At 56.2% G+C, this 24,946-nt stretch overlaps 6 protein-coding genes across 6 annotated transcripts; 3 read left to right on the top strand and 3 right to left on the bottom strand.

The window, feature by feature from the left end:
* Window positions 1-1,491: 1,491 nt before the first annotated feature.
* On the top strand, window positions 1,492-2,561 carry D7B24_005756 (uncharacterized protein; the record flags this gene model as incomplete). Its single annotated transcript, XM_028639905.1, has 4 exons — window positions 1,492-1,952; window positions 2,142-2,233; window positions 2,304-2,339; window positions 2,416-2,561. 4 exons carry the CDS (start codon window positions 1,492-1,494, stop codon window positions 2,559-2,561), a joined length of 735 nt encoding a protein of 244 aa, XP_028495832.1.
* Window positions 2,562-4,394: 1,833 nt separating this feature from the next.
* D7B24_005755 (uncharacterized protein) lies at window positions 4,395-7,289 on the top strand (the record flags this gene model as incomplete). The annotated part of the gene is made up of 2 exons (XM_028639904.1): window positions 4,395-4,493; window positions 4,557-7,289. The coding sequence occupies 2 exons, from the start codon at window positions 4,395-4,397 to the stop codon at window positions 7,287-7,289; spliced, it is 2,832 nt and encodes a 943-aa protein (XP_028495831.1).
* A 433-nt stretch (window positions 7,290-7,722) lies between these two features.
* On the bottom strand, window positions 7,723-11,785 carry D7B24_005754 (uncharacterized protein; the record flags this gene model as incomplete). Its single annotated transcript, XM_028639903.1, has 4 exons — window positions 7,723-8,873; window positions 8,924-9,765; window positions 9,816-11,481; window positions 11,548-11,785. The coding sequence occupies 4 exons, from the start codon at window positions 11,783-11,785 to the stop codon at window positions 7,723-7,725; spliced, it is 3,897 nt and encodes a 1,298-aa protein (XP_028495830.1).
* Window positions 11,786-13,131: 1,346 nt separating this feature from the next.
* SBH1 (Arf guanine nucleotide exchange factor sbh1) lies at window positions 13,132-13,766 on the bottom strand (the record flags this gene model as incomplete). Its single annotated transcript, XM_028639902.1, has 4 exons — window positions 13,132-13,166; window positions 13,238-13,333; window positions 13,406-13,610; window positions 13,764-13,766. 4 exons carry the CDS (start codon window positions 13,764-13,766, stop codon window positions 13,132-13,134), a joined length of 339 nt encoding a protein of 112 aa, XP_028495829.1.
* Window positions 13,767-14,984: 1,218 nt separating this feature from the next.
* D7B24_005752 (uncharacterized protein) lies at window positions 14,985-16,662 on the bottom strand (the record flags this gene model as incomplete). Its single annotated transcript, XM_028639901.1, has 3 exons — window positions 14,985-15,296; window positions 15,356-15,505; window positions 15,559-16,662. 3 exons carry the CDS (start codon window positions 16,660-16,662, stop codon window positions 14,985-14,987), a joined length of 1,566 nt encoding a protein of 521 aa, XP_028495828.1.
* Window positions 16,663-20,944: 4,282 nt separating this feature from the next.
* D7B24_005751 (uncharacterized protein) lies at window positions 20,945-23,622 on the top strand (the record flags this gene model as incomplete). Its single annotated transcript, XM_028639900.1, has 4 exons — window positions 20,945-21,574; window positions 21,634-22,689; window positions 22,743-23,196; window positions 23,249-23,622. The coding sequence occupies 4 exons, from the start codon at window positions 20,945-20,947 to the stop codon at window positions 23,620-23,622; spliced, it is 2,514 nt and encodes an 837-aa protein (XP_028495827.1).
* Between the last annotated feature and the right edge of the window lie 1,324 nt (window positions 23,623-24,946).

Raw genomic sequence — 24,946 nt, 5'->3', positions numbered from 1 at the left:
ACCGCCTGGACAGAAAGTGCTTCAAGGGAGCGACTAAGTTTTTGGGGGGAGGGGGGGGGGTTCTTTTTGCCATTGTTTCCATATTTGTGAGACAACTGTATTTGTAGTTCAATCTTAGAACCCGTTCGATCAAACGTATTAGCCTGAAATACTTTCTCGAGGAGGGAATGTACTGTGCTGCGTTCATGCTGAACGGGGCGATAACAGATGTGCTTGGAATCGATCAGGGATGAAGCAGCTTACGAATGCATTCATCACACAGCTGCTAAGTCCCAGGCGTCCACCTACCACATACTCATGTTGATGGGCAACAGGATATCATAGACATCGGAACAGCCATGAGCATCAATCCGTCCTTAGGGTTCGAGACAATGCGACGTTGTTGATACATAGCTTTGGGACACTGGCATCTTGCAGGTCTTCTGAGCGCGGATCGTGAATGTGAGCGTGGGCACCGCTATTCGTCTGCCCAAGAGTTCCCGCGAGCGTTCTACACGCCCTTCCCTATCATACAGGCCCCGGATCCAGACAGCAAAGGGTTACGCCAAGTTCATGAACACCCCCCACGCACCGGTAACAGGTCATCTGGCCATAACCAGCATGTTCACCAAACTTCCCGCTTTTCGAAATGCCAGGCTCGCGACGCAGTGGGCACGGAATACGATGGCTACTGATGGGGTCTCGCCTGGCAGATGACAGAGGCCGAGCTTCCCGATTATCATCTTCAGCCACGGGCTGGATGGGTCGAGAACTATCTACAGTTCCATCTGTGGTGAACTGGCGAGCTACGGGCTCATGGTGATTGCTTTGGAACATCGGGACGGCAGTGGCGCCAGGACATATGTCAACCTGCCGGGAGAGCAAGAATTGTCTGAAACCGACTCAGAGGCAAACCTCAATGTATCTGACACGAGTGGAGAGTCGCAGAAAAGCAAGAGCACCAAACTGCAGTCGCCGCAGCACTACTGTGTCGATTATTTCTTCCCCTAAGACAATGCGCAGGATACGTCACCTCATAACGCTCGCGGTGTCGACACGGAGCTGAGAACGGCACAGATCGATATGAGGATAGCCGAGATGGAGGAAGCTTTTCATGTTATGAGCCTCATCAATGACGGAAAGGGCAGTGAGGTGTCCGCAACTAATCTGCGCCGCCAGGGCAACGTCGCGTCAAGCTTACAAGGCCTGAGTGGAATCCGATGGGACGACTGGACAGTACGCATGTTTACAAACAACGTGACTGTCATGCGCCACTCTTTTGGCGGTGCGACAACAGTACAGTGTCTCCGGAAATCCTCTTTAACATGGATTGGACAGGGGATCATTCTTGATGCGTGGGGTCCAGCAACACCGGCGGCGGGGAAGGGCCGGATCAGCAAGCCGCTTCTGTCTATCGGATCAGAGGCCTTCATGCACTGGCAAGAAAACTTTGAGCGGCTGGTGGACCTCTGCCACGAGGCGCGCGAGGAGAATCCGGCGACGTTGACGTGAATGCTCACGGTCCGAGGCTCGACTCACTTGTCTCAGACAGACTTTGCTGTGCTCTATTCGACGTGGATGGACCTGCTGGCGAAGACAGTGGTCAACCCGCTGCGGGCAATACATTTGACGGTGGCGCCGTCGCTCGAGTTTCTGAAGATGACGCTGCCTAGGGAGCAGTCGGTCAATGACATGTGGGTGGACGAACAGATCCTCAAGACAATGCAAGCGCCGGCGGACCCCGAGGCTGCAATGGGACAAGAGCATCGTCCGTCAGACGACTGGATTGCAGTGCGGCTAAAGGTTGACAATGAAGTGTCGTGGCGGGCGCGTGGCTGGTTCCGGCAGAAGAGGTGGTCACTGTGGCGTGAGAGAAGAGACGAAGAGCCTGAGGGCCTAGTGGACTGGGACTGTGGAGACGAAGTTTGGATGCACTTCAGTCCAGGAGAAGAGGTTGTGAGGCGGCATGTCAAGTAGGCGCTACTGCGTCATGACCTCGGTGCAGCATGGTTTGGAGTTTCAGTGATACCAATTGAGCAACTGACATTTTTTCCCCTCCCACTCTCGCTCCCCGTTCCGTCATCGTTAAAATTGCTTCTCCAGCTGCGGTTCTTGTACAAAATGGTGAATTGGAAGATGTTTTGGCTGAGAGTAACCTGTAGGAGCGGAGCATCCGAGACACGCACGGAGGATCGTCAGTGTGGTCCTGTGGCCGTGCGGCCCAGGCGTTACAGAGCGACAAGAACGGACGGGCGTTGACAAATGCAGGGCGGTCTCAGGGGACTCGCCGTTCTAGAGCCTGGTGTTTGGTGTTTGAGGCGTAGGCCAGCTTGGCCAGCAAGCCAGCAAGCCAGTTGGGGGTAAGCTAGCTCGGGCAGGATGGATCTTTGTTGATCGAGCCCAGTCTGGTAGTGCGATGTTAGCTACTGGATTCAGAATTGGGCGCCATCTGGAGCCGACGGGAGCTCCGTGGGATGTGGGCCAGACTCGATCCGACCAAGGCCAAGCGAGGTCCCTTCGTCAATGAGGAGTCCATAAGAGGCCAAGTGATTGACGAGCCGCAAACGCGAAACAAGAACTGACTACCTCTGCCCGTGGCGGAATAATGCTGGTGAGAAAAGAGGGAATCCGAGAGGGGGAGAGTAGAAACATCGTTTACCTATCCTTCCGTCCGCTGCTTCCAAGAAAATCTCCCAGCTGTCCTGCTATTACCTCTTGCTGGTACCTTGGGCCCCTGACGGACCAGTACCAAGTATATGAGTGCAGGTGCAGGTGCAGGTGCAGGTGCAGGTGACGTGCACCTGCGTCTGCAAATGCATTACGCCTTCCAGCGAAAACGAGGAAAGCTGAGAAGGGGGCAGGCGCAGACAAAAATAGACGATGCATCGTGTTAGCAGGCGACGCCGACGCTGGCAGGCCCTCGCGCCGATCCTGGGGCGCTCATACTAACAGTGGGGCCAGGTATAGCTGCAGATCTGGCGGCTGTTTCCCACCTCCCACCTCGTATCCGAACAGACCACGATGGAGTAAGAACATCTTTTTTGCTGCAGCTGCTGGGTCATCCTGGTCACCGTCAGCTGCGTTGGGTCAACAAATCTGACTGCTAGGAAAGGCGACCGCCCGCCCATGCCCCAAGCTCCAAGCTCGAGGTGCTCCTTCCCCACTAACCGTTGCTTCAGGGCAATGGAGCAACGGAGTACAGCCTGACAGCAGGTGCCTGTCCAGCGTACTTTCTTGTTTGGTGTCTGGTCCAACCTACAGATTCTGGCAAAAGTGAACACATACAAAACCAATAGAAAAAATTCAGCTTCACACCCGCATGCTTCTCCACCACAGTCACCAAGTTTGTAGGCAGGCCAGGGCTGTACCAATATTGACGAACAACGCATTGCCGCCGCCACTGCAAGGTCGCAGTGGCTGCTGCCGGCATCCGTTCAGGAATTGTGTCCCGTCACCCCCGCTCACCCCCTCATTGGCGATTCACGACTCTGTTAGCGACCAGTCAAAGATATGAACCTTGGGGGGCCTAACAGACGACAGTCTGATGTTTCTCTTGGACTGATGCACGACCACGCGAACTGACCACTAATCCTGGATCGGTCCCCCTGATCCGCTTTCTTTACACCCACCTCCTCCCTTGACGACCCCCGATGACCTGGCTCTGGCTAGCTTGTTACTTTTTAGCCTCCCTCGTCTCGCTTCAGACTTGGGCCGGCCAGGACAAGCCAGCCGGATTGATCTAGGCGCGCCCCTCTTTCGGATTGTCCTGACATGGCCTCGCCTTGGCCCGCCTCTTAGCGGCCTCTCTCGGTGGCTTCTCTTTCCACGCTGCTTCTGCCGGAGTACTCTACCGGGACGGACGGTCGTGAACTTACTTACTTGCACCGTCGTCACATCCCGTTGCACTCCCCCTCCCTTCTCTCTCCTTCTTTGTCGTCCTTTAATGCAAGCCATCGCGCCAGATCTCGTGTCACGAGCATCGTCACTCTCGTTTTTATTCTTCTTCTTTCCAATCCATTCTACGGCACAAGAATTCAGTAATATCCAGCAGACAGACCGATCGCTGATCACCCCACCTCTCAACACCTAGACCTCAACCTCACCTCACCTCAACCATTATCGTCGCCAATAGACACTTCCGCGCATGCGAGGGCCAGAAGTAGTCACAGACATATCACACGTCGCATCCCCGCCGCCCCGAGGACAAAAATAATAACCCGTCGATTATTGCGCTTGCAACAGCGTAGCCCGCTTCTCTTCCGTTTCGCTGATATACCGCTTCCTTTTCTTTGTGTGCTCACTATTCTTGTTTGCTCGTCGGCAGGACCCACCGTGATATACATTCACCAGGATCATTTACCGACGCCAATTATACTGACAAAGGCCGGTCTCCCACCCCGGTATTAAAACTGGCCATGGCCTCTGCCACTGCCCGTTGGGAGTCCGCCGCCTCTGCCCATCCTTCGAGATCCTCTAATATGGACAAGATGCTGGGGTTGGAGCGCAAGTGCAAGGTAATACCTCCTGCACTTCACCAATATCACCTCCGTCTGGCTAACATTACATTCCCCTCGTAGATGGAACGGCTTCATCAGACACCGTTGATGAATCCTCTGTCGCAGAACCCTCCGTCACCATATGAGCAATCTCACCTGCAACCGCTTCAGCAACGCACTAGCACCATGCCTCCGCCTCCACGCGCTCCTTTGCAGGCCCGCCGAAGAGATTCGTCCGTCCCTTGCGACCTCCTCGCCACTGCCTCGAATTCTCAAACTAATGAGGTCGTTGGCTTGTCCATCACTGTTCCTCCGCCACCCAACCGCAACACGCCTCAGATCGAGCGAAAGGCTGAATCACGGCCTCAGGCCAAGGTTGAACCTGTACCCACAGTCGAGGCACCACTGACGCCCCTCAAGTCGTCTAGCAAGACTGTTACCTTCATGCCGGGTGAGAAGGATGAGGGAAAAGACGACGCCTCCTCCATCTGCCAGTCTCCCAGCTGGGAAGGCTATGGGCAGCGCAAGAAGGAAAAGAAGGACGAGGCCAAGCAGCGACGCAAGGACGAGAAACAGGCTGAAAAGGACAATAAAGACGCAAAGAGGAAGTCCACCACACGCCTGACCAAAGCCCCTCCTACACCGAGCCACCCGCCCATCACCGAGAGATCTTACTCGAGTCCTGCCTTGACAACACAAAAGCACACTCGTCGCTCCAGCTCCCAAGAACCAACGCCACCGCTGTCTGCTCGCCCTAAACATGGCAGGTCACGGTCTAGTTCTGTGACGTCTCAGCTCCGTCTTGCCCTAACCGGTAATTGGGGCAAGGAGAAAGAATCTGGTTTCGTCGGAGGTCTCAAGTTGGATCAAGAGAGGGAAGCCGCCGATCGTCCTGCTGATGGCCACAGCACACAGGCGGTTCAGAAGTCGTCACGCAGTTCGTCTCGTGACACCAGGTTCAACTTGAGTTTACCCAAGGCCCACTCTTTTGGAACAGGATCGCGAGCCTCGAGCCAGACGCGCCCCGGACTGCCCCGCCAGATGTCCGCTGATGGACAGTCAAATGTCCACCCACTCCTCCGCCGAAAGGGCGCTTCACCCATTTCCATACGCTCATCATCCCGGTCTGAGATTCTCATCTCGCCTACTGCACCACCGATGCCTGGACTGAAGACACTTGAGCAATGGAGGACCCGTCCGAAGCCCAAAGCGCCTGAACAGGAGCCCATGACGCCTGAGGAGGCACTTAAGGCGTCCGCGCAAGAACTTATCAAGGCCAAAGCAGAGGAAGCTGGGCTCGCTATTGGCAGCCCTGACACGGAGGAGCCGAGGCGAGGACGTCAATTTGCGAACTACGTCCGTCGTTCACGATGGCAGAGTTCAGAGCGGGCGGGCTCTGTGGTGGTGGAAGAAGGTCGCACATCAGCACGGTCCCATTACCCGCCTCAAGCGAATCGTCAACATCACAGCCGTGCATATTCGCTAGCTACGGATCGAGTCTCAACGACCCAGGGTTCTTCTACCCCACGGACTAACCTCTCCGGTGAGTCTCGTACACCCGGAGACAGCACCCCTGAGGTAAACCGCCTCGGCGACCGCTCGACTTCGACCGATAGGTTACCAATCACCCCTTCACTGGGCCCTAATGGGTTTAAAAGTGCCATGCAGGCCGCTCTAGCCAAGGTCAGACCGACATCCAGACCACCTACCGCGGCGTACTTTGACCGCCCTCGCCGTGACGCCTCGACGCCCGATTCCAGAGCTACATCTCGAACATCCAATCGCGACCGGCTGTCGCACATGCCAAAAGCAGCCCGTGTCCTAGGCGAGTACAATGAAGAAACCATGAGGGGACATGATTCCGCGCGACCCTCGTCGGCGTCTTCTTCTTTCTATGCCGATTCGATTCACTCGCCATCCTCAGTAACGACGCCGAGTTCTTCACGCCCCCAATCGCACAAGGGTTTTCCTGTTATGGTTGGCGAGGTTAGTCAGGGTGCGACGGGTCACTTTCTTGTGACCGACGACGAGAGATCATGCCAGCAGTCGCAGCGTGGCACAATGACCTCGGCATCGAGCCCAATGACCCCGAGAAGTGTCCTTCCAGGGCTCACTCAGATAGTCCAAAAGGACAATGCAGGAGAGTCCGACCTGGAGCAATTCGTGCGTGAGAGTTGGGATAAGACGTTGAAGCACGCAGAAAACGATGTCGAGTCATTCACGACTTGCCTGACACCACAAGAAGCAGACGAATCCAAATCTTTGGTCTGCCCTCCTATGTCTGGCTCTCATGATCAGGTAGAGCCCAAAGAGGAGAGAACTCAGCTCGAAACGGCTGCGAACACCCTCGCCCGAGCGCCGAGCTTGTCTAAGAGCCAGTCAAGCCCCAACGTCGCCAAAGCCGGACTCGGCCCGGACCCGGCCCCAGTACCACCTCCGCGATCCAACGCACGTACCAGCCCTACCGTGGGACACACTTCCTCCGTATCCCTGCCGGATGCACTGACAATGACATTCGGTCCGTATCGCACGACCGACCCTGCCGTGCCGCGCCCCTTGCGCAGCCCCCGCATGCCCGGGTCCCCCTTGGCAAAGATGCTCGTCGAGTGCTGCCAGTGTCGGTTCTTCCACGACATGCCGAGCCGGGTGTACGAGTGCATGGCGCGCCCCGACGCCACTGCCGAAGACTCAGCTCTCGGTGTCAGCGGCTCTATCACGACGTCAGTCAACTGCCCCTGGTGTAAACATGGCATGACTACAGGATGTTGCAGGGGCTATGCGGCCGAGGTGTATCTCAAGCAGAGGCTGCACTAGGTGCAAGCCGCGCTCAAGTGGGAAGGAACGGTACGAAAAGGAGTCCTGGATGCGTTGCTCTAGATGATGGTGGGCGGGAACTTGCTTGGACCTCTAGAAATGAGAAATGTGTTTATTACGTGTACATATACAAGGTCTTTGCTGCCCCTTATAGATGATGTTATCTTCAATTCCAACCCTCACAGCTTCAGCATGGATGACTTGAGGAGCATAGTACATGCTAGTGGTGACACACAATGGTGGTTGTTGCTGTGCACAAGGTAGCTCTTGCCCTTCACTTGTATGCAACACTGGGCGATTTGGACAAGTAGGATGGCTCAGGTAAACGCATCAAGGCAAGGAAATGGTATCTCGCGTTACTCCATGCGTATGCTCTTCAAAGACGCCAGCGCTGGCTACCAGAGCTGCTGGCCCTCTCCATCCACTGTCCTTTTCACGCCGAAGACCCGCCGGCTCCCTGCTCCGGCCTACTGATCTTGAGGCTCTCTTCCATGGCCTTCCTCAGGTCCTCGTCGTTCTCATCCTCGTCCTCGACTCTGGCCTTGCCCTTTCCATGCTGAGATCGAAAGCCGTCTTCGGCTAGGCTCTGCTTCTTAACATACTCGAGCACAATGTCCTCCTCTGTCCTAGCCGCCTGGTTCTTCTGACGGTGATCGTCGTGTGCTGTCTTGGACTCCTCGATCGCGCGGCGGAGCTCCTCGTCGTGATCGGCCAGGTTGCTGCTCTTTGAAGCTTCGATGGCTCGTTTCAGGTCATATTCGTGCGTGTCGCCGTGTGCTTGGCCGCTCGGAATCTTGGACGCCTCTAAAGCGCGCTTGAAATCTTCGTCATCATCTGGCGCGCCCTCGCCTGGCCTGATGCCGGCCGAGCTCATCGTCAAACTCTGCTGCATGGCCTTTTCAATGAGCTCCTGGTACTCCTGATCCGTGATTTGAAGATCTTCTTCCCCTTCGTCCGAGTCGGCGGCAGGGTGGTTCGTGCCCGGAAGACCCTGTCCAGAACTGCGCATCTGATTGACGCTCGCGCGGATGGCCTGCTCGACTTGCGCATCCTCTTCGGGATTACCACGCGACGTCTCGGCCACAGAAGCCTGGATGGCTCTCTCGTAGTCTTCGTCTTCAGCTTTGCCGTGGGCCGAGCCGCCAGAATCAGCACGACCTTGTTCAGATAAGAAGGATGGAATCTGCAGATCAACCTGAGAGGTCTGTGACTTGTTCTTGCGCGCATGCAGGGCCTTGCGCTCATCGAATGACAGGTGTTTTGTGTAAGAGAAACCTGTTCTGGGCGGTTCGTCCTCTCCCGGCAACTCAGCCGGCTCTCCGCGAGCTTGACGCTCAGCGCGTTGCCGCTTCTCTTCCTCCTTCTGCTCCTTAATCTTAAGTGCGCGCCACTTCCGGAGATCGTACTTGACCTTGTTCCAACGGACGAGGATATCCTCATGCTGTTCGGGAAGGGAATCGTTGAGTTCGAGCTCGCCCTGTTTGATTCGAGATGCAATGATGTAGTTCTGTACACTGCTCGCAAACTGGTTCCGGAGCGATGCGTGGACGCCTTGCATGGTGTATGCTGGTATGGACCAGAAAGCTGGAAAGAAATGTCAGTCTTGGACATGGCCGCATGCAAGTTTCACATACCTGCGGCAGGCTTCGTCATGATGCCACCAATACCTTTAGCGAAGCCCTTTGCCAGGCCTGCACCGCCCTCTTTTTGAGCTCCTCTCAATGGCTGGGTTACCAGACCAGAGATGCCGTCGTATAGACCTAGACCAAACTCTTTGCCAGCGACCTTGAGCCCAGTGGGCAAATCAGTCACCTTCTCAACAGGACGAACTGTCTCATCTCCGTAGAGCTTCGGCACGTTCCTGAAGCCTCTCGCAAGGCCGAGACAAAAGTTCATAGGCGACTTAACACCTGTCGTCACTATGCGACCAACACTCTCACTGGCACCCATGACCCGTTCTGCTGTCTCGTCAAGCTTAAATCCACTCGATGACGATGTCTTCCTATTGGTGGAGGGCTTATCTTGGGGCTTCAAGCGATCAGCGTTGGTACCCAGCTCTTCGGTGGAGGCGGTTGAATCGGTGTGGGTGAGCTGAGTTTGACTAGAAGCCGCGGGACCGCTAAATGTCGAAGAATTTGATGACATGATTTGGCTTGTTTCGGTACCTTGCAGCTCGGCCTTCAAATATTCGGCATCCTCTTGAACTGTTGGATGCTGCAGGCTGGAGAGCGAGTCGCTGGTGAGCGCCTGCTGTGAGCTGCCTCTTTCACCAGAGGATCCAGTCGGAGTGGAATCAGCCTGCGGTGTGGACGGGCCTGACTCTTCCTTCTGCGGTTTGGGGCGAGACTTGAAGAGCTCGCGAGGGAAGTCAGCGATTGCCATGCCAATGCTGCTGATATCTGCGACGAGCGAGCATGTGACGGCGGAAACCGGATCCCAAGGTTGCTCTTCAGTATTGTACTCTTTAGGTCGAAACCTCGGTCATGTTAGATTTGCAAGATACGAACGCGTGGGAATTTCGCTTACAGTTTCAGATCTGTGTACTTGATCTGCTGCTTGTTCACCAAAACGGCTGCAGCAAGAGGGCTCAGTGCGACCTGCGTCCGCCTGACTCTCCACGCCGCTGTCCGACTAGGCGCCAGCGCACATCGCAGGTCGTCGACATTGAGATGGCGATGGAAGCTCTTTCCGCCTTCTTCGCTACCCTTCTCTTCGCGAATCTTGTCACCCAGCTCCTGCGCGCGAGCTTGGGTCTCAGACTTCATGCAGTAATTCAGAGCATCCGCAAGCTTCTCGCTCGTGAGATCCTTGTACGGAATAGGTGCAGGACCGGCTCCAGCTCTCTCGACCATGGCGCCCCAGAATGGCTGGTCACCAAAGAAAGGCACAACGATGGTGGGCTTGCCTGCCTGAATACCTGCGGCGCTGGTTCCTGCGCCGCCATGATGACACACGGCGGAGACATGCTTGAATAACCAATCGTGAGGAACGTTGCCAAGCATGAAGACACCATCAGGTACTCCAATCGACTCAGCTCCCAGGCCGCCCCAGCCCTTGGATACCAGGGCTCGGATACCGGTGGCCTGGACTGCTTCAAAAATCATTGTAGTGAGGGCGTTAGGGTCATCCACGACGATTGACCCAAATCCTATGTAAACTGGGGGCGGACCGGCCTCCAGAAAAGCGGCCAGATCAGGGTCAGGGGTAAACGAGGAGGCGAGATTGAGGAAGAAGAAGCCTGAAATGTCGATGTTGTTGCCCCAGTCATTGGGCTTCGGAATGAGTGCCGGCGACCAGCAGTATGTGTAAGGGATACGCAACCTCGTCAGCAGACCAGGAGCCCAGATGAGGGAGATGGGGTCCAAATCCAGAGCCTTTGCTCGGAACCTGTTGATGACATCGCCGAGACCTTGCCATGTCATCATCTCTACTAGAGCATAAGATAGGTAGCTTGTCATGACAGCATCCGTGTTGGTCGACTGAATGTTGGCGAGGGGATGAGGGAATGCCCGAGTTGGCGACCAGGGCATCGTGAACATCATGTGCAGCGGGATGCCTAGCTTCTCGGCAATATGAATGTGAGCAAAGCTCGGAGGGTTCGCGATGATGGCATCCGCCACAAAGGGTCGCTGATCGCCCGGTCTGAAAACCTCAGTCTCTTCGAGAGGCTGGTCTCTGCGATGCTTCTTCGGCGGCGGTCCGAGCCCGTTGCCAGCCTCGATGCAGGACCTCCAACAACCGAGAAGTATATCCTGGATGCCCTTCCTCCGCTTGCTGATCTCACCATTTTTGAGGGCATCAAAGCCCGGCATGAGACCTGGATTCTTGACCATGAAAGCCATGAGTTCAGCAGGGTCGCCTCCTATACAGAAAAACTCGAGCCCAGCGTCTTCGACGAAGCTTTGAAAAGTAGCGTGTGTTGCTATACGAACACGGTGCCCATACTCGAGCAATATCTTGCCAAGTGCCACAAAGGGCTGAACGTCGCCTCTGGATCCCACAATCTGTATGACGATGTTCATGGGTGGCGGCGGCGTCTGGCCCGGCTGACCACCGAGACTGGGTGGGATGTAGGCCGGAGGGAGGGGAGCATCGGCGACGTTTTCAGCGAGCTGTTGCCTCAGGGTTGGGGCAAGCAGATCAGTGAGGCGCCTGTTCTTCTGATTGATGTTGATGTTGACTCGTCCATCCTCTGTCGAGCGTCAGTTGTGTGATTTTCGGAGAGCCCCGAGGGCCGGCAGCATGAGCGCTCACATACCGGTAACACTTGCGCCGGCTTGAATGCCGGACTGTGACAGCTGAATCTGGTCATGAAGCTCGCCGTAAGCGGGGGGTGCTTCAGTCTCCGCCTCCAGGTCGGGCAGACTGAAGCCGTCAGAAGAGAAAGCGGTGCCAGACTGTTGTCGTGCGTTGGGGCGCGGTCTGGTATGCGCCGTGTCAGAGTTGCTCGCACCCGTCGGTGCAGAGCTCCCTATGGCGGTCTTATCAACGGTCATATTGGCTGGTGAGGCTCGTAGACGTGGTACAACGTCAAGATCCCCGAGCACGAAGCGTGTGCGTCCAGCTGCTGCGTAGAAGCAGTGCAAGATAAAGACTCCTCAAAAAAGGCGGGATGTATGGAGAGTTTACGAATGATGCTTCGTCATCTAGGCGGCAGCTTTGTGCGAACTCTAATCAAATGTGATATCGTGCCGAGTCGGTGCCGGTCATGAAGCTCCACGTCGTGTCCTCCAAGGGCTGGTTGGTTTGAGCGTGAAGGCTGTGCAGGTGTGGTGCGCGATTCAGTTCAGTGTAGGAGCCACTGAGTCCCAAGAGCGAAATGATGAAGACTGAGAAGGCAATAACAGGGGGGGGGGGGCCGCTTGATATGTATACGATGGAATTCAAAGAGGGACAACGCAAGGTAACATGGCATGCAGCTGGGATAGGTAGCAACTTGTGGAGGCAAAACGAGGCCTAGAAGTCAGGCGCTCTGAGGCAAGAGGTGGAAACCGGGCGATGAGGGGGAGGGGAAGGTGCGCGAGAAGGCAGTGACGTACGATGCTGATCGCCCCTCCCCCCCCTGAGAGCTGCACTCCAAGGTGCCTGACGCTGACAGAGTGCCCTGGCGGGATGCACAGCAACCTTCCAACACGCTGCCAGGTCAAGCGAATCAGGAGCCAGCTGCGCTCCTTCTCACCCGGTTTCCAGATCCAGCCATTATGGCGTAACCTACCATTTTCACTGCCACCACGAGTGGCGCGTCAAACTCGCATCTTACCGTCTCATTTAGCATGTGCATTCTGGAGCAGATGAAGCTCAGAGCCGTGGCTAACTTGACAACGCAATGACTTGACGTCTCTGCTTGTCAACCTGATCAAAGCGCCCTGTTGCTTGCCCAACTTGCAAATTATCATGTCCTCTTGTAAGGAATTCGAGGTAGCACCTGTCGGCTACATGCAACTACACACCAACACGCAAACACACTCCACGGTTCAAACTGCAAAGGGCGTCAAGATTCCTCGCCTAGACATCCCCATGAAACTGGTATAATACATCCCAACCACTCTTCCTGCACAACCGCCCCTGGTACCTGTGCCCGCTGCCGAGGGAAGAATGGTGACCCCAACAGGAGGCAAGAGAACGTGCGCCGTCCATTAGAGCAGGCCCTGAACAGAAAAAGAGTCGTGCCTGCTTTTCTTTTATTCGTCTCGCCGCACCCAGGATATCCCGCAGGGCTCGAACGACCGCGTCGAAAAAGGGTCGCAACCGTGATGCAGTCGCGCTCGCTTCTCCCAGCTGATTTTTATCGGCTCAGCCCAATCGTTGTCAGTTCATCCTCGTCAATGAGAGCGCGCGCCGTTTAGCTGGAGAACTTCCTGGTGACCTTGGCGATGACTACAGTAATGTGTTAGGAAATAATGTGTATAGAAGTGATACGTATGGTTTGGCGGCAAGGCAAAACGTACTGTGCAGAGCGACAACGCTGAAGATGAAGACGAGAGACAGAACGAGAACGACGACGGGGTCGACCTTGAGTCCGGGGGACTCGTCGGTGTACAGCCCTGTTGAGAAAGCACGAGTTAGCAAATTACGGCCCGCTTGACATTCTCCCTTTTAACTGAGATTGGGCGTACTCAGCATGGTGCTGGAGCTGCCGCCGGCGCCGGCGGCCCTCGTGCTGCTTGGCCTGGCATTGGCGATCTTCTCCTTCTGGTCGGCGGCGGCGCGGCGACGGATGGCGGTACGGGGGCCGCCGGGGATCGAAGGCGACGAAGGGCGGGCGATGCTGGCGCCGGACGCGGCGGGGGTGCCAGCAGGCGAGGCGGCGCGAGGAGAAGACTAGAAGTAGGCCTCCGTGTCAGTGGACTGGTTATGTTGTCTTGGGTAGGTCCTCGCGATGGGCCATCGTGGCCTCGTCGCGGCGAGCGTGTCCTCCTCAACGCCCCCTTAGGAGATCGGCCATTGTTCGTGACGCTGCATTTCGGGACATACCATTGTAACGGTCAAGGAAGCGGAGGGCCCTGGGTATCACTGCAGGATGGTCGGGTCGAGTTTGATGTGGGAGGGGATGGATGAATTAAGCTCGGCGATGGGAAGAAGGCAAGGTGGTTGATGGGGGCAGGACAGGTTTGTCTCTCTCGGCTACTGTTGGACACGGACACCCACCCAAAAGAGGCCACATTTTTGGAAAGGGGACCTACCCGCCTGGGGTCGCTTGCAGTGGAGCGCGTGCGGCGAGCTGCCACCACCGACCAGATGCGAACCGGCGCGCCGATGTTCTTCCGACGCCTGCTTGATTCCAAAGGCAAATTCCAGGCCTCTTGTCCGTGTCTCTAAGCTCCACCCGACCGCGCCTGCATCTCTCCAGGTTTCCCCACTGGCCACCCGCCATGGGATGTGATCTGGCCCCCTCCCCTCACACGTGAATTCTCATCTGAGTCGTACCCTTTCGGCGCATCAGTCATTCGGGTGCCGGTCAGTAATCAATCAGAATGAAGAAGAACAATAGCAAGAAGCCGTAGAACGCCGACAGAAAAATCACTTCATCATGTATATATCAGTCAAATCCGGTAACTCTTAAATTGGTATGGTGTACGAATGACGCGGTATTTGCTGCCGGACGCTGCTCCTTGAGCTCGCCAGCAGCTCGACGCCATCTTCTGCTCTCAAGCCAGCCGCATCTACTACGGTCTGGAAACCACTTCCTATCGACTGGCTACTCACTCCCGCGCAAATGCAACGACGGAGAGCGGGCCTGCTCGCAATCTCGATCATGTGCGTGTATGGACTGAAACAATGTAAAGCTGAGTAAAAGACAACAACACTGCCTGACGAACCCTCCACCACTGTCCGTCATCATTATCCCAAAAACGCACTCAAAGCCATACTTCTGTCGCCCACAAATGGGCTCCAACACATGCTATCTAGTCCTGCCACAACGCGTGTGAAGTCGGCTATGTGTTCAACCTGTTTGAGCGGGGCTGGTATCAATAATCGATAGAGCATTTGTTCGCGTCGTGAATCGGTTTGGGGCTTTGTAAGGGCACCGTGTTGTCGCCAATGCTCGTATATAGATTAGACAGTAATACATCTACACCAAGAAAAAATAAAGCAGAATCGCAACCGAAACGCCTGCCGCTATGATGGGGGCGGAATCCCGTACCCTTGGGCGGGACTGCGAACGAGAAAGAAGAGAAGGGGATGGGGGTATCATCAGAGAGTGACATCGAGGACCAGGCTGACGTCTTGCACGTTGGCGCCTGCCAAGTCTTCGAGAACTGGGATGAGATCAAGCAGCTCGTTGTCGTGGGCGTCAGAGAACCAACTGCTGATGGGCACGGCGTGTTGCGGGTGGAAGATGTAGGACGTAGGAGAATTGTCGATGATGATCGTGTCTTTCAAGTCTCGTCCCACCTGGGAGAGATCCTTGACGTAGTTTCCTTGGTGGTTGTAGCAGCTCTCGCGGAAAAGCCTGTGGTGAACGACCTTGTGGATGTCGAGCTGGTCCAGAAGGGGGTCGCCGTACTGAGAGGCGGCGTCAGTCAATCAAACACGATATTTTATGTAGAGCAATGTAATCTCACCTTAGAGACGGATGCTGTGAAGACGACGACTTCATACAGCTCACCGACGCGCTTCATGAACTGATCGACGCCGGGTCGCTTGATGACATAAACGTTGTGGTAGTTGCCCTCAATCTCAACCGGTATGGTGAAATCAGCCTGGTGCAGGATCTGGCGTTGTGTTAGCACGCAACGAGCTTGGGGAACCCTGAGAAATCGCTCACCTTGAACGAACTGTGCACGAGTGTCTCATCGAGGTCAAGCACAAGACACTTCTTTCCCTTGAATTCGGGTGCGATGGGAGGCAAGAGCGAAATCCTTTGCGGCTCTGAAATTGGTAATTGCGCGGCCTCGGCGTTGCTCACAGGCAGAGGTGGGATACTGGTGGTGGGCGCCGGACCCGGAGGGGGAGGTGGGACTTGACTCGACTGAGATTCGGGCGTGGGGACTTGACCCTGTGCCTTCTCTTCAGCGACCTCAGGTATCGTGGCATCGGCCATGACTTCGTCGCCGTCAACATCCTTGGTCGTCGTGGGAATGTCTTCAACCGGCGCAGGCTCGGGTTTCGTGTCGGCGGACCTATCAACCGTAATAGCCGGTGCATCCGCGACGCCGCCGGCTGCCGGCTGCTTGTGATCAGAGCTCTCTGGAATCACTGGCACGGGTTCGTCAACGGCCGTGGTGTTGGAACTCCGCTTGCCCTTTTGTTCGGCGGCCGTCATTGGAAGTTCTGGTTGAGGCTGCTTCTCCTGCAGTTGGCTTTTGCTAGATGAAGGCTGGTCCTGTGGGGTCGCCTGCCTAGACTTGGATGTCGTCGGCCTAGCTGGGAGCCTGTCAAGTTTGTGGACACCCTGCTCGTTTCCTTCCAAGGCCTGCGCGCTGTCGGGAACCCCGCAGCATCCCAATAGGGAAAGGAGGCCGCCCTTCTTCTTCTTCTGGGGCGGGTTGGTGGGCGAATTCAACTGCGAGTTTCCGGGTGTGTTGGTCGGCTCAGTCTCAACCCCCGATCGGCGGCTGGAAATACTGCCGTTACGTTGACCGCCCATGATGCTGCTTCGAGATCCTTTAGACCTGTCGCTGATACTGTTACGCGAGTCGCTGACAGTCACACCGCTCAATCCAGTAGACGTCGGCGACGCTTGGTTCCTCTGCGAAGAGGTTCGGGAGGGTACGTGTAGGAGACCGTGCTGTGTCTTCTTTATGCTGCTACTGTCCTCGGGTGTCAAGAGACTGCTGCCCTTGGTGGTGTCCTGGGTGGACTGCGGCTCGTTTCGAGTGCGAAGAGTAGTGTCGTCGGATGGAATAGACTCTTGGAACTTCTCGGACATAGTGGCGTTGCCTGCTAAACTACTGGTTCCAGGTCAGCATGGGTTCGTGATCTTGAACGGATGAGACGCGCGCAGTTTGACGCGACGGCAAATGAAGCGTTGCGAAAAGCAGCCGGATTGGGGATGACGCAGAGGTGGTCGAGTGCTGGCCGAACCAGGTCTCCATTACAATTCCGTCTCGTCGTGCTCCATGAGAAAATCCGAGACATTGCAGCGGCGCTACTGTGGCGTTCGCAATCGGTCATCTTCGTCGCGGGGAACTCTGCAGCTTCTTCTCGCGAGTGGGAAGATGTCGCGGCGCAAATCACCATCGGTGATATCAACTCAGGCAGACTCACCACCTGTTGAGAGCCGCTGGCTGCGTGAACCGATTCACAGGCAGAACCAGGAACTCGTTCTCCGAAAATCGAGAGCCCTCAAGGGCTGGTTCGAATCTCGGGGGCGCGCCGGGTTGCGATGATCTGAGTATTGTGTGCAGTCAAACAGTCTGCGAATCAAGGCGAAGAAAACGTTGAATATGGTTATCCTTGGGCGCGAAAATTGATCGACTTTCGTGAAGCTTGGTCGCGAGAGGCCGGTACTGGCGAAACAGGTGGCTGGGTTCAACTGGCGGGCGCTCGGTCGGTCGGCAAGGTATGGGGCGAAATAGAATTCGAAGAAGGCGAAAGACAGGTCAATAGGATGTAGCTTGACGGAAGGGCTGCGAGCTCTGTATAACGAGTGAAGCTGGAGGCTTTGTTCCGTCGAATAGGTCGAGTCGTTTCCGGTAGACCGCGTTACCGTGCGGAGGAGTACGGCGATGGCGTGGAGAATGAAAGAGGAGCGTGAATGGGAGACAACGGGAGACGAGACAAGACTGGAGCGACGGGGATGGGGGGGTCGAATAGCGTGGTAGAGGCTGAAGAGCGAGAGGAGACGCAGGCGCAAGCGAAATGACGGGCTCTAAACGGGATGAGGGTTTGTTCTGGCCGCTTGCTACCTACCGGAAGAGAGAAAGATGGGGGAGTGTGAGAGAGGAACGAGGCACTATGGCTAGGTGTGGCCTTGGCTTCCTCTGGTGCTGTGCTCACTGCTGGGCCTTCTGGACCGCCGGGGGGGGGGAGGGGCTCCAAGCTATCCGGGCGGCTCTGACTGCCTTAGCTTGCTGCTTGCTTGCCTCCTAGCCACTGGACGGGAAGCATCTGGGGGGGCAAGGAGGTTTGAGCTCCAAAGGGGAGGGGGGGCGGGTGGTGTCCAGGGGTATGTGCGCTGTGCAGCAAGAACTGGGGAAAGGCTGGGCGGGTACACACACCACACAGGGTAAAAGGGTAGGGATGGCAGGCACCGGGTGGGTATCGCGGCGAAATTACCCAGTAGGCGTTAGGCGAGTAGGGGAAATGAGATGAGACGTACTAGCGCTGATGAGGGTTGAGCCGTGGGAATAGACATGAGGTACGGTCCTTCTTTGGTTGGGCTGAGCTCCGCAGCTCGGCCAAATTGAACACTGTGTGAGCTATGGCTTGTACACTCTTCTGCAATCAGCGGCCAGGACGTCTTCGTCGCGTCCCATGTCTCCTCTCCAGCCGTATGCTCCACCACAGACTGGCCTGTCGCCAAGCTCATTAGCAGCATGGGAAATCTCCAAAGTGGGTACATTCAGGGTAGTCGAGCCGTATCCAGGGCAGAGCGAGCCGCCAGCACCTTGAACTTTGTACAGGTGTACAGTATTCTCATCAGGCCCTTGTCACCATCCGTGTCTTCGAATCCCATCTCAGTTTCGTCGAGCATTGCCGAGGGCTGCAACCTGTCTGCTCCCCCTTCCCGCCCCTCTTCCTTTCTCCTCCTGCTTCGCCAGCCCTCCTTACCGTCCCGCTCACACGTCTTGGGAACCCAAGGCCTGGCGAGAAGGTAGAGAACGGTTCGAGGCATCGGACTGCTGCACCATCCGAACCTGGAATCTGCCGTGCCCAGGCCTGGTTTGTGGATCACCAGACGTATTTTGTCTCATCGTTTCAGCTCCTGATTCCTCACGGGCCATAGTCGGCGGCCCATGGCCCACTGACAGCTGTGGTCCTTGCATGGCGACATGGATCCAGGTACACTTGAGGCAAGCAAGCTTCAGCCTCAAAGGTATCTGGAAGCATTTTGTAGAAGCTCAGTTGGTCGTAGGCTCACAACTTCCACGAGGTCCACATTCCAGCTTCAACACACAACGTGATTGATGATGCCGTGATCCAGTTGGCTCCCACCCTTTTTCGTGAATCAAGGGAAGACCTCCCACACCGCCCAACTGAGGTGAGATTCCGCAGACCAGACAGACATGGCAAACAGAGCTTGGGAGCTTTCAGAACAACATGGGCAAGGGACAGTGACAATGCCACATTGGTGGCATCACTTTCCCGCCGCCAGTGGGGGTGCAGCCCACCACCTTACCCCATGATTGGCCACCTTGCCGCCCGCCTCAACAGCACATCTGGTTGGACGCCCAAGATCGTGGAGTATGGCCAATCATGCCGTTTTCGCTTTCTCGGCTCTAAATCGTTGCTCCAGACCAGTGATGGCCCAACCCCAGGGCCAAGGGTCTTCCTGCAGGTCTTCCCGCAGGTGGCAAAACGTCGTCACGAAGACTCGCCCAACATGTGACCCGATCTTCTTGACCTTTCAGGATGTTCTTTCAGGGAGGGAGGTTTGCCGACCTGGCAGCGAAGTGTAGATTCACATCAGCAACGTATGCTAATCAAGCTTGTCAAGCCGGCATCCAGAGAGTATGGAGTGAAGCTTTCCCAGTGTCGACCAAGTGATCAGTGGTGGAGCGTTTGTTTCCGTATTGAACATGGCTCGCGAAGCTGTTGCCAGTCATTCTTTGTACGAAGGCTAGGCTAACCTGGTGGAAGAAGCCACTCTCCTGGTTCACGCTAGCAATGCAGCCTCCAGATGGCCCGAGGTGACCTATGCCAACGGCCATGGGCGTATTGCCCGTGCCTTTAGCCACAGCGGCACAAACGAGTTGCTAGGATATCTACATGTAGCTATAATGGGATCATGATATTTCCAGTAGAGCACAGAAGGTCGCAGTGCAGGAATCTTCGTCAGGGCTATGAGAATCCATGTCGCTGAGCCGCATCACCGTGATGGTTCATGAAGAAAGCATCCCGCACTGGTCCCCGTTTTGCTGATCTGCACAACGGAGCGCCCTCGACGGGCTTCGTCTCATGAGCTCGGCCTTAGTGGATATATACGAGACAATGAGACTTGTCACATCTTCATGGGCAATAAGGTTACATTCTCAATATTCTGTCGAACTTGATCGCTCAGATCAGCCTGATCGACGTACATCAGACAACCGTGTTCGTCTATTCTTTCGATTTTGATGAGAGAACAATCATGACTCTCTCCATCTACGCGATGGACAGAGAAGGTCAAATTGCCAGATCAACATAGCCAGAATGTTCTTGCTCCACCAACGAGGGGCCTCTTAACCTTCATGTGATTTGGGCCTCGCAAAGGGCTGTATATCCAGCCTCTCACGGAACATCAACAAAAAGTTTGTTGCAATGGGCTTGTCGGCGTAGCACCCCCGGCCGATCTACAGGGTTCGGGGTTTCGTCACTGTTGGTAAGACTCGTTGAGATCTCATTTACCCCCATTTGTTCAGCAAGATCCGATGCGGTCGAGACAATCAACGCTATTATGAACAGTCCGTTGGAAGGACTTGGAACATCAGAACATTCTCCTCTAATGTGAGTGCAATCCTGGGGATGATGCCGAGCATATGTCGGCGCCGTACTTAGCTCATAGACGTGGATATTCGGACAACGTCGACACGTGACGATGCCCCGCCACATTTCGCCAGTCACAAGCCACACGTCGCTAGCATGAGATGAGTAAACGTCATGCCCATGGGGAAGGCCACCGACCATCCCTGTTGCAGCTGGCATTCCAGCATGTGAAATCCCACTAGGTACGCTGGAAGACCCGAGGCTTTGTTACTCCAACATCCGAGCTGGTCACTCGCGGGACCCTCCACGGGACCACCTATCGGCATCGTGCCTAATGTAAACCACCATCACAAGCTTGCCCAGCGCTGCCCGTTTTCCCCAACGAGGCCACATCTGCGAAGGCCTGCACCGGAATTACAACACCACATCGCACCCTCCGATCTCCGTCATGGTCACACACCCCCTCTGATTCAACAGCAAGACAGCTTCTGCCCGGCGCTTTCGATCTGTAATGGGTTCCCATTCATAGCATCAATCGACACCATTGCGCCAAGCTACTTCGCTTGCGCCCGACAACCATCGACATGGCTGCTCAATCGACCCTTCGTGGGTCTGCAGCCGAAGAGGCCATTGCGGCCTTCATTGAGAAGTACTCCACCATCTTCCGAACCCGACTGCGCAAGACGACACGAACAACCCGACTCCTGGCCACACTCGCCCTCGCAACATCCATCATACTCAGCGCGGCTGGAGGGAGACGCTGGTGGAAAAGCCGCAAGGAAGAGAGGGAGCAAGGTCGCAAGCTGGTCCGTACCAACTCGTGGCTCTTCAACAAGGATGGCTCCCGCACCATCTACGTGCCGTATAAGGAGGGGACCTCCAAGGTCGTCATCCACACAACCAAGCCCTTGACCTTCGAAGCCCATCGCCGCCTCTTTCTTAACCCGCCGCGGGTGTCTGGGCTCGGCGATGGGACTGTTCCATCTGCACAGACAAAACCCGGTCTCAATTTGGCCTTCCTGCACCAGTTCCTGAGCTTGATGAGCATCATGATTCCGCGGTGGTCGAGCAAGGAGGCCGGTCTTCTCCTCAGCCACGGCATGTTCCTCATGCTGCGCACGTATCTCTCGCTTGTGGTCGCGAGACTCGACGGAGAGATTGTGCGGGATCTTGTTGCCGGACAAGGCAAGGCCTTCCTGTTAGGTCTCGCCAAGGTATGCCAAACGCCAGACGAACCCCTCGCTTTACTTGCGCTTCGCTAACAGGAGTACAGTGGTGCGGCCTGGGCGGCCTAGCGTCTTATACCAATGCCATGATCAAGTTCCTGGAGTCCAAGGTGTCCATTGCCTTCAGGACACGACTGACACGTTATATCCATGACCTGTATTTGAACAACAACCTGAACTATTACAAACTGTCCAACCTCGACGGCGGCGTTGGTCAGGGAGCTGACCAATTCATAACGCAAGATCTTACACTGTTCTGTGCGTCTGCCGCGAATCTCTACTCGTCTCTGGGCAAGCCTTTTGTTGATCTCTGTGTCTTCAACTACCAACTCTACCGTTCGCTCGGCCCCTTGGCTTTCATCGGACTGACGAGCAACTACATCCTGACCGCAAACATCCTCCGCCGACTCTCTCCGCCATTTGGAAAGCTCAAGGCTGTCGAGGGACGCAAGGAGGGTGACTTCCGAAGCCTGCACGCCCGCCTCATTGCGAACGCGGAGGAGGTTGCCTTCTACGGCGGAGCCGACATGGAGAAGCATTTCCTCAACAAGGAGTTCAAGTCGCTCAAGAACTGGATGGAGGGCATTTACATGCTCAAGATTCGCTACAACATGCTTGAGGACTTTGTTCTCAAGTACAGCTGGAGTGCTTACGGCTATCTCCTCTCGTCTCTGCCCGTCTTCCTGCCTGCGTGGGGTGGCCTCGGTGGTGCCATGGAGATGGTCCAGAGCGCCGAGAAGGGTGGCAAGGAGCGTGGCCGCATGAAGGAGTTTATCACCAACAAGAGGCTCATGCTGTCGCTTGCGGATGCCGGCGGTCGAATGATGTACTCGATCAAGGACCTGTCCGAGCTTGCCGGCTACACGAGTCGAGTGTACACGCTCATCTCAACGCTGCATCGTGTGCATGCCGACGCCTACTACCTACGTGGACAGCAGAACGAGCTCTACTCGCTGTCGGATGTCCAGGGCACGACGCAGAAGGGCTTTGACGGTGTCCGATTCGAGAACGTCCCCATTGTGGCGCCTGCCCTTTGGCCCCAAGGCGGCGACGAACTGCTAGACTCTCTCTCGATGGTGGTGAGGAGAGGCGAGCATCTCCTGGTGAGATTGAAATGATGCTGCCAACAGACGACCCTCGCTAACCCGGTACGTAGATCGACGGCCCCAACGGCGTTGGCAAGACTGCCATTGCCCGCGTCCTCGCAGGGCTCTGGCCCGTATACCGCGGCCTCGTCAGCCGGCCCAAGTCGGCCGGCCAGGACGGCATCATGTTCCTGCCGCAGCGACCCTACCTCAGCATCGGAACGCTCCGAGACCAGGTCATCTACCCCGACGGTCACCACGACATGCGCGAGAAGCGCAAGACGGAGGAGGATCTCAAGCGGGTGCTCGAGGATGCGCGTCTGGGCTACCTCCCCGATCGCGAAGGCGGCTGGGACACGCGCAAGGAGTGGAAGGACATCCTCAGTGGCGGCGAGAAGCAGCGCATGGGCTTCGCCAGGCTGCTGTACCACGAGCCCCAGTACGCCATTATCGACGAAGGCACCAGCGCTGTTTCGAGTGACGTCGAGGGTCTCTTGTACGAGACGTGCAAGGAGAGGGGAATCAGTAAGTCATCCTGCCACGCATTATCGAGGTGGCATTCCTGACATGAAACCAGCCCTCATCACCATCTCGACCCGCGCTTCGCTCAAGAAGTACCACACGTACAACCTCACGCTCGGTCAGGGCGAGCAGGGCGACGAGTGGTCATTCGACCGCATCGGCACGGAGAGGGAGAAGATGCAGGTCGAGAAGGAGCTCCAGGACCTCCGCGAGCGACTGGACCAGGTGGAGAAGTGGCAGGCGAGGCGACAGGAGATTGAGGACGAACTGGCGCAGGTCTGGGTGGAGGGTGGCGAGTCGCTGGATCCCCCTGCCTACGTCGAGCTCGAGAAGGGAGGCGAGGCAAAGCACGAAGAGGGCGAGATGGAGCAGATTCAGGCCCCGGAGGAGAAGGAGGAAGAGGAGGTACATGTGGAGGCATCGGCGTAGACGAGGACATACACAAGACCAATTTTGTACAATCAGACTACTTGCTTACTGGCGACAGAAGGGCGTGTGCAATTTGATCCATCAGGCAAGGAGCCACAACGCGATGCCACCGATTCGTGAAGGTTATTAGGGATGGCGCTACGATCGAAGAACCACGCGATGGCCGCCTGGCTGTTATGTTGACCACGCTATCTTGATCCACCCTTAGCTCGCCCCCCTTCTCTCTCTCTCTCTTCTCTCGCTTCCTCTCCGCCCCCTTTGCAAAACGGTCTTGAACTGGCACCAATACATTCGGGCCATGCTTAAGACCACAAGCTCTGGCACGCATGTTTCCAATAACCACACCGCCCCCGACCCAGAAACCCCGGACCTGGTGCCACGGAAGCAAGACAATGTCTTCGGCAGAGCCCCCCCTCTCCGTTTCGTTTCAACGGCAGGCACGTACTTGACACATGGGATCTTGATGTAATCCGATGACCCAATACGTCGCCCTCGCGAGCTTTGTTCCAACAGCCGAAACCCGCACGTCTGGGAACCGACCGCCCCATACCTCCCTCCCCCTCCCATGCCGTCAACGGCCAAGTGCCCAGTTAGGCCTGGGCTGCATCACCATTCAGTCCCCCGTCACCGTTTGCGCCAATGACGGTCGCCGCACAGCCCGCGCCATGGACCAGACTATTGCCCGCCCGGACCTGGGATGGTGCCGCGAAATCTCGCCAGCCCGCAGCGGAAGGGTTCACTTCCTTTCTGTCGATCAGAGCTTCTTTCGCGCGCGTGGCCCAATGGCGTAGCTGGCGCTGAAGCTCCCATCCCTGCTCTCGCCTGCTTGACGCCTCCCAATCCAGCAAATCGCCCCAAGCCACCGACCTGGATCACTGAAGCTCCGGGCGGGGCCCAGGTCGCCGCGAGCCTCTAGGAAGAGCAGAGGATTTCAATCATTGCTAGTGCGGGACGCTGCGACAAAGAAGAAGCAGACGGAGACGAAGAAGGCCGCGATGATGACCGGGCCCAAAGAACGGGCAGCGCCCGGGTCATTTTGACAATGGATTGGCGACAGGCATGGCCAGGGCGACGTCAGAGGAGCGGAGGGAGCGAGTATTGTCCGCATCTGCCGCTGCTTCTCTTAAACCGACAGACACTTCCCCCACTCGCCTGCCTTACAGATCTATCCTCCCCCTTCTGCATCCTGAGAGAGACAACGACTTATTGCTTTTCCATGAAAGAAAGTCTCTTTCGCCCTTTACCTGCCCCTCGGTTCTCATCCATCATCGCCTTCGAGCCTTCACACCAATGTTCGAGAGGGAAGACAGCCCCAAGCAAACCA

This window comes from Verticillium nonalfalfae (genome assembly GCF_003724135.2).
Source record: "Verticillium nonalfalfae strain VnAa140/NRRL 66861 chromosome Unknown scaffold_37, whole genome shotgun sequence".
Taxonomy (NCBI): Eukaryota; Fungi; Ascomycota; class Sordariomycetes; order Glomerellales; family Plectosphaerellaceae; genus Verticillium; species Verticillium nonalfalfae.
This window is presented reverse-complemented; position numbering and strand designations above follow the sequence as displayed.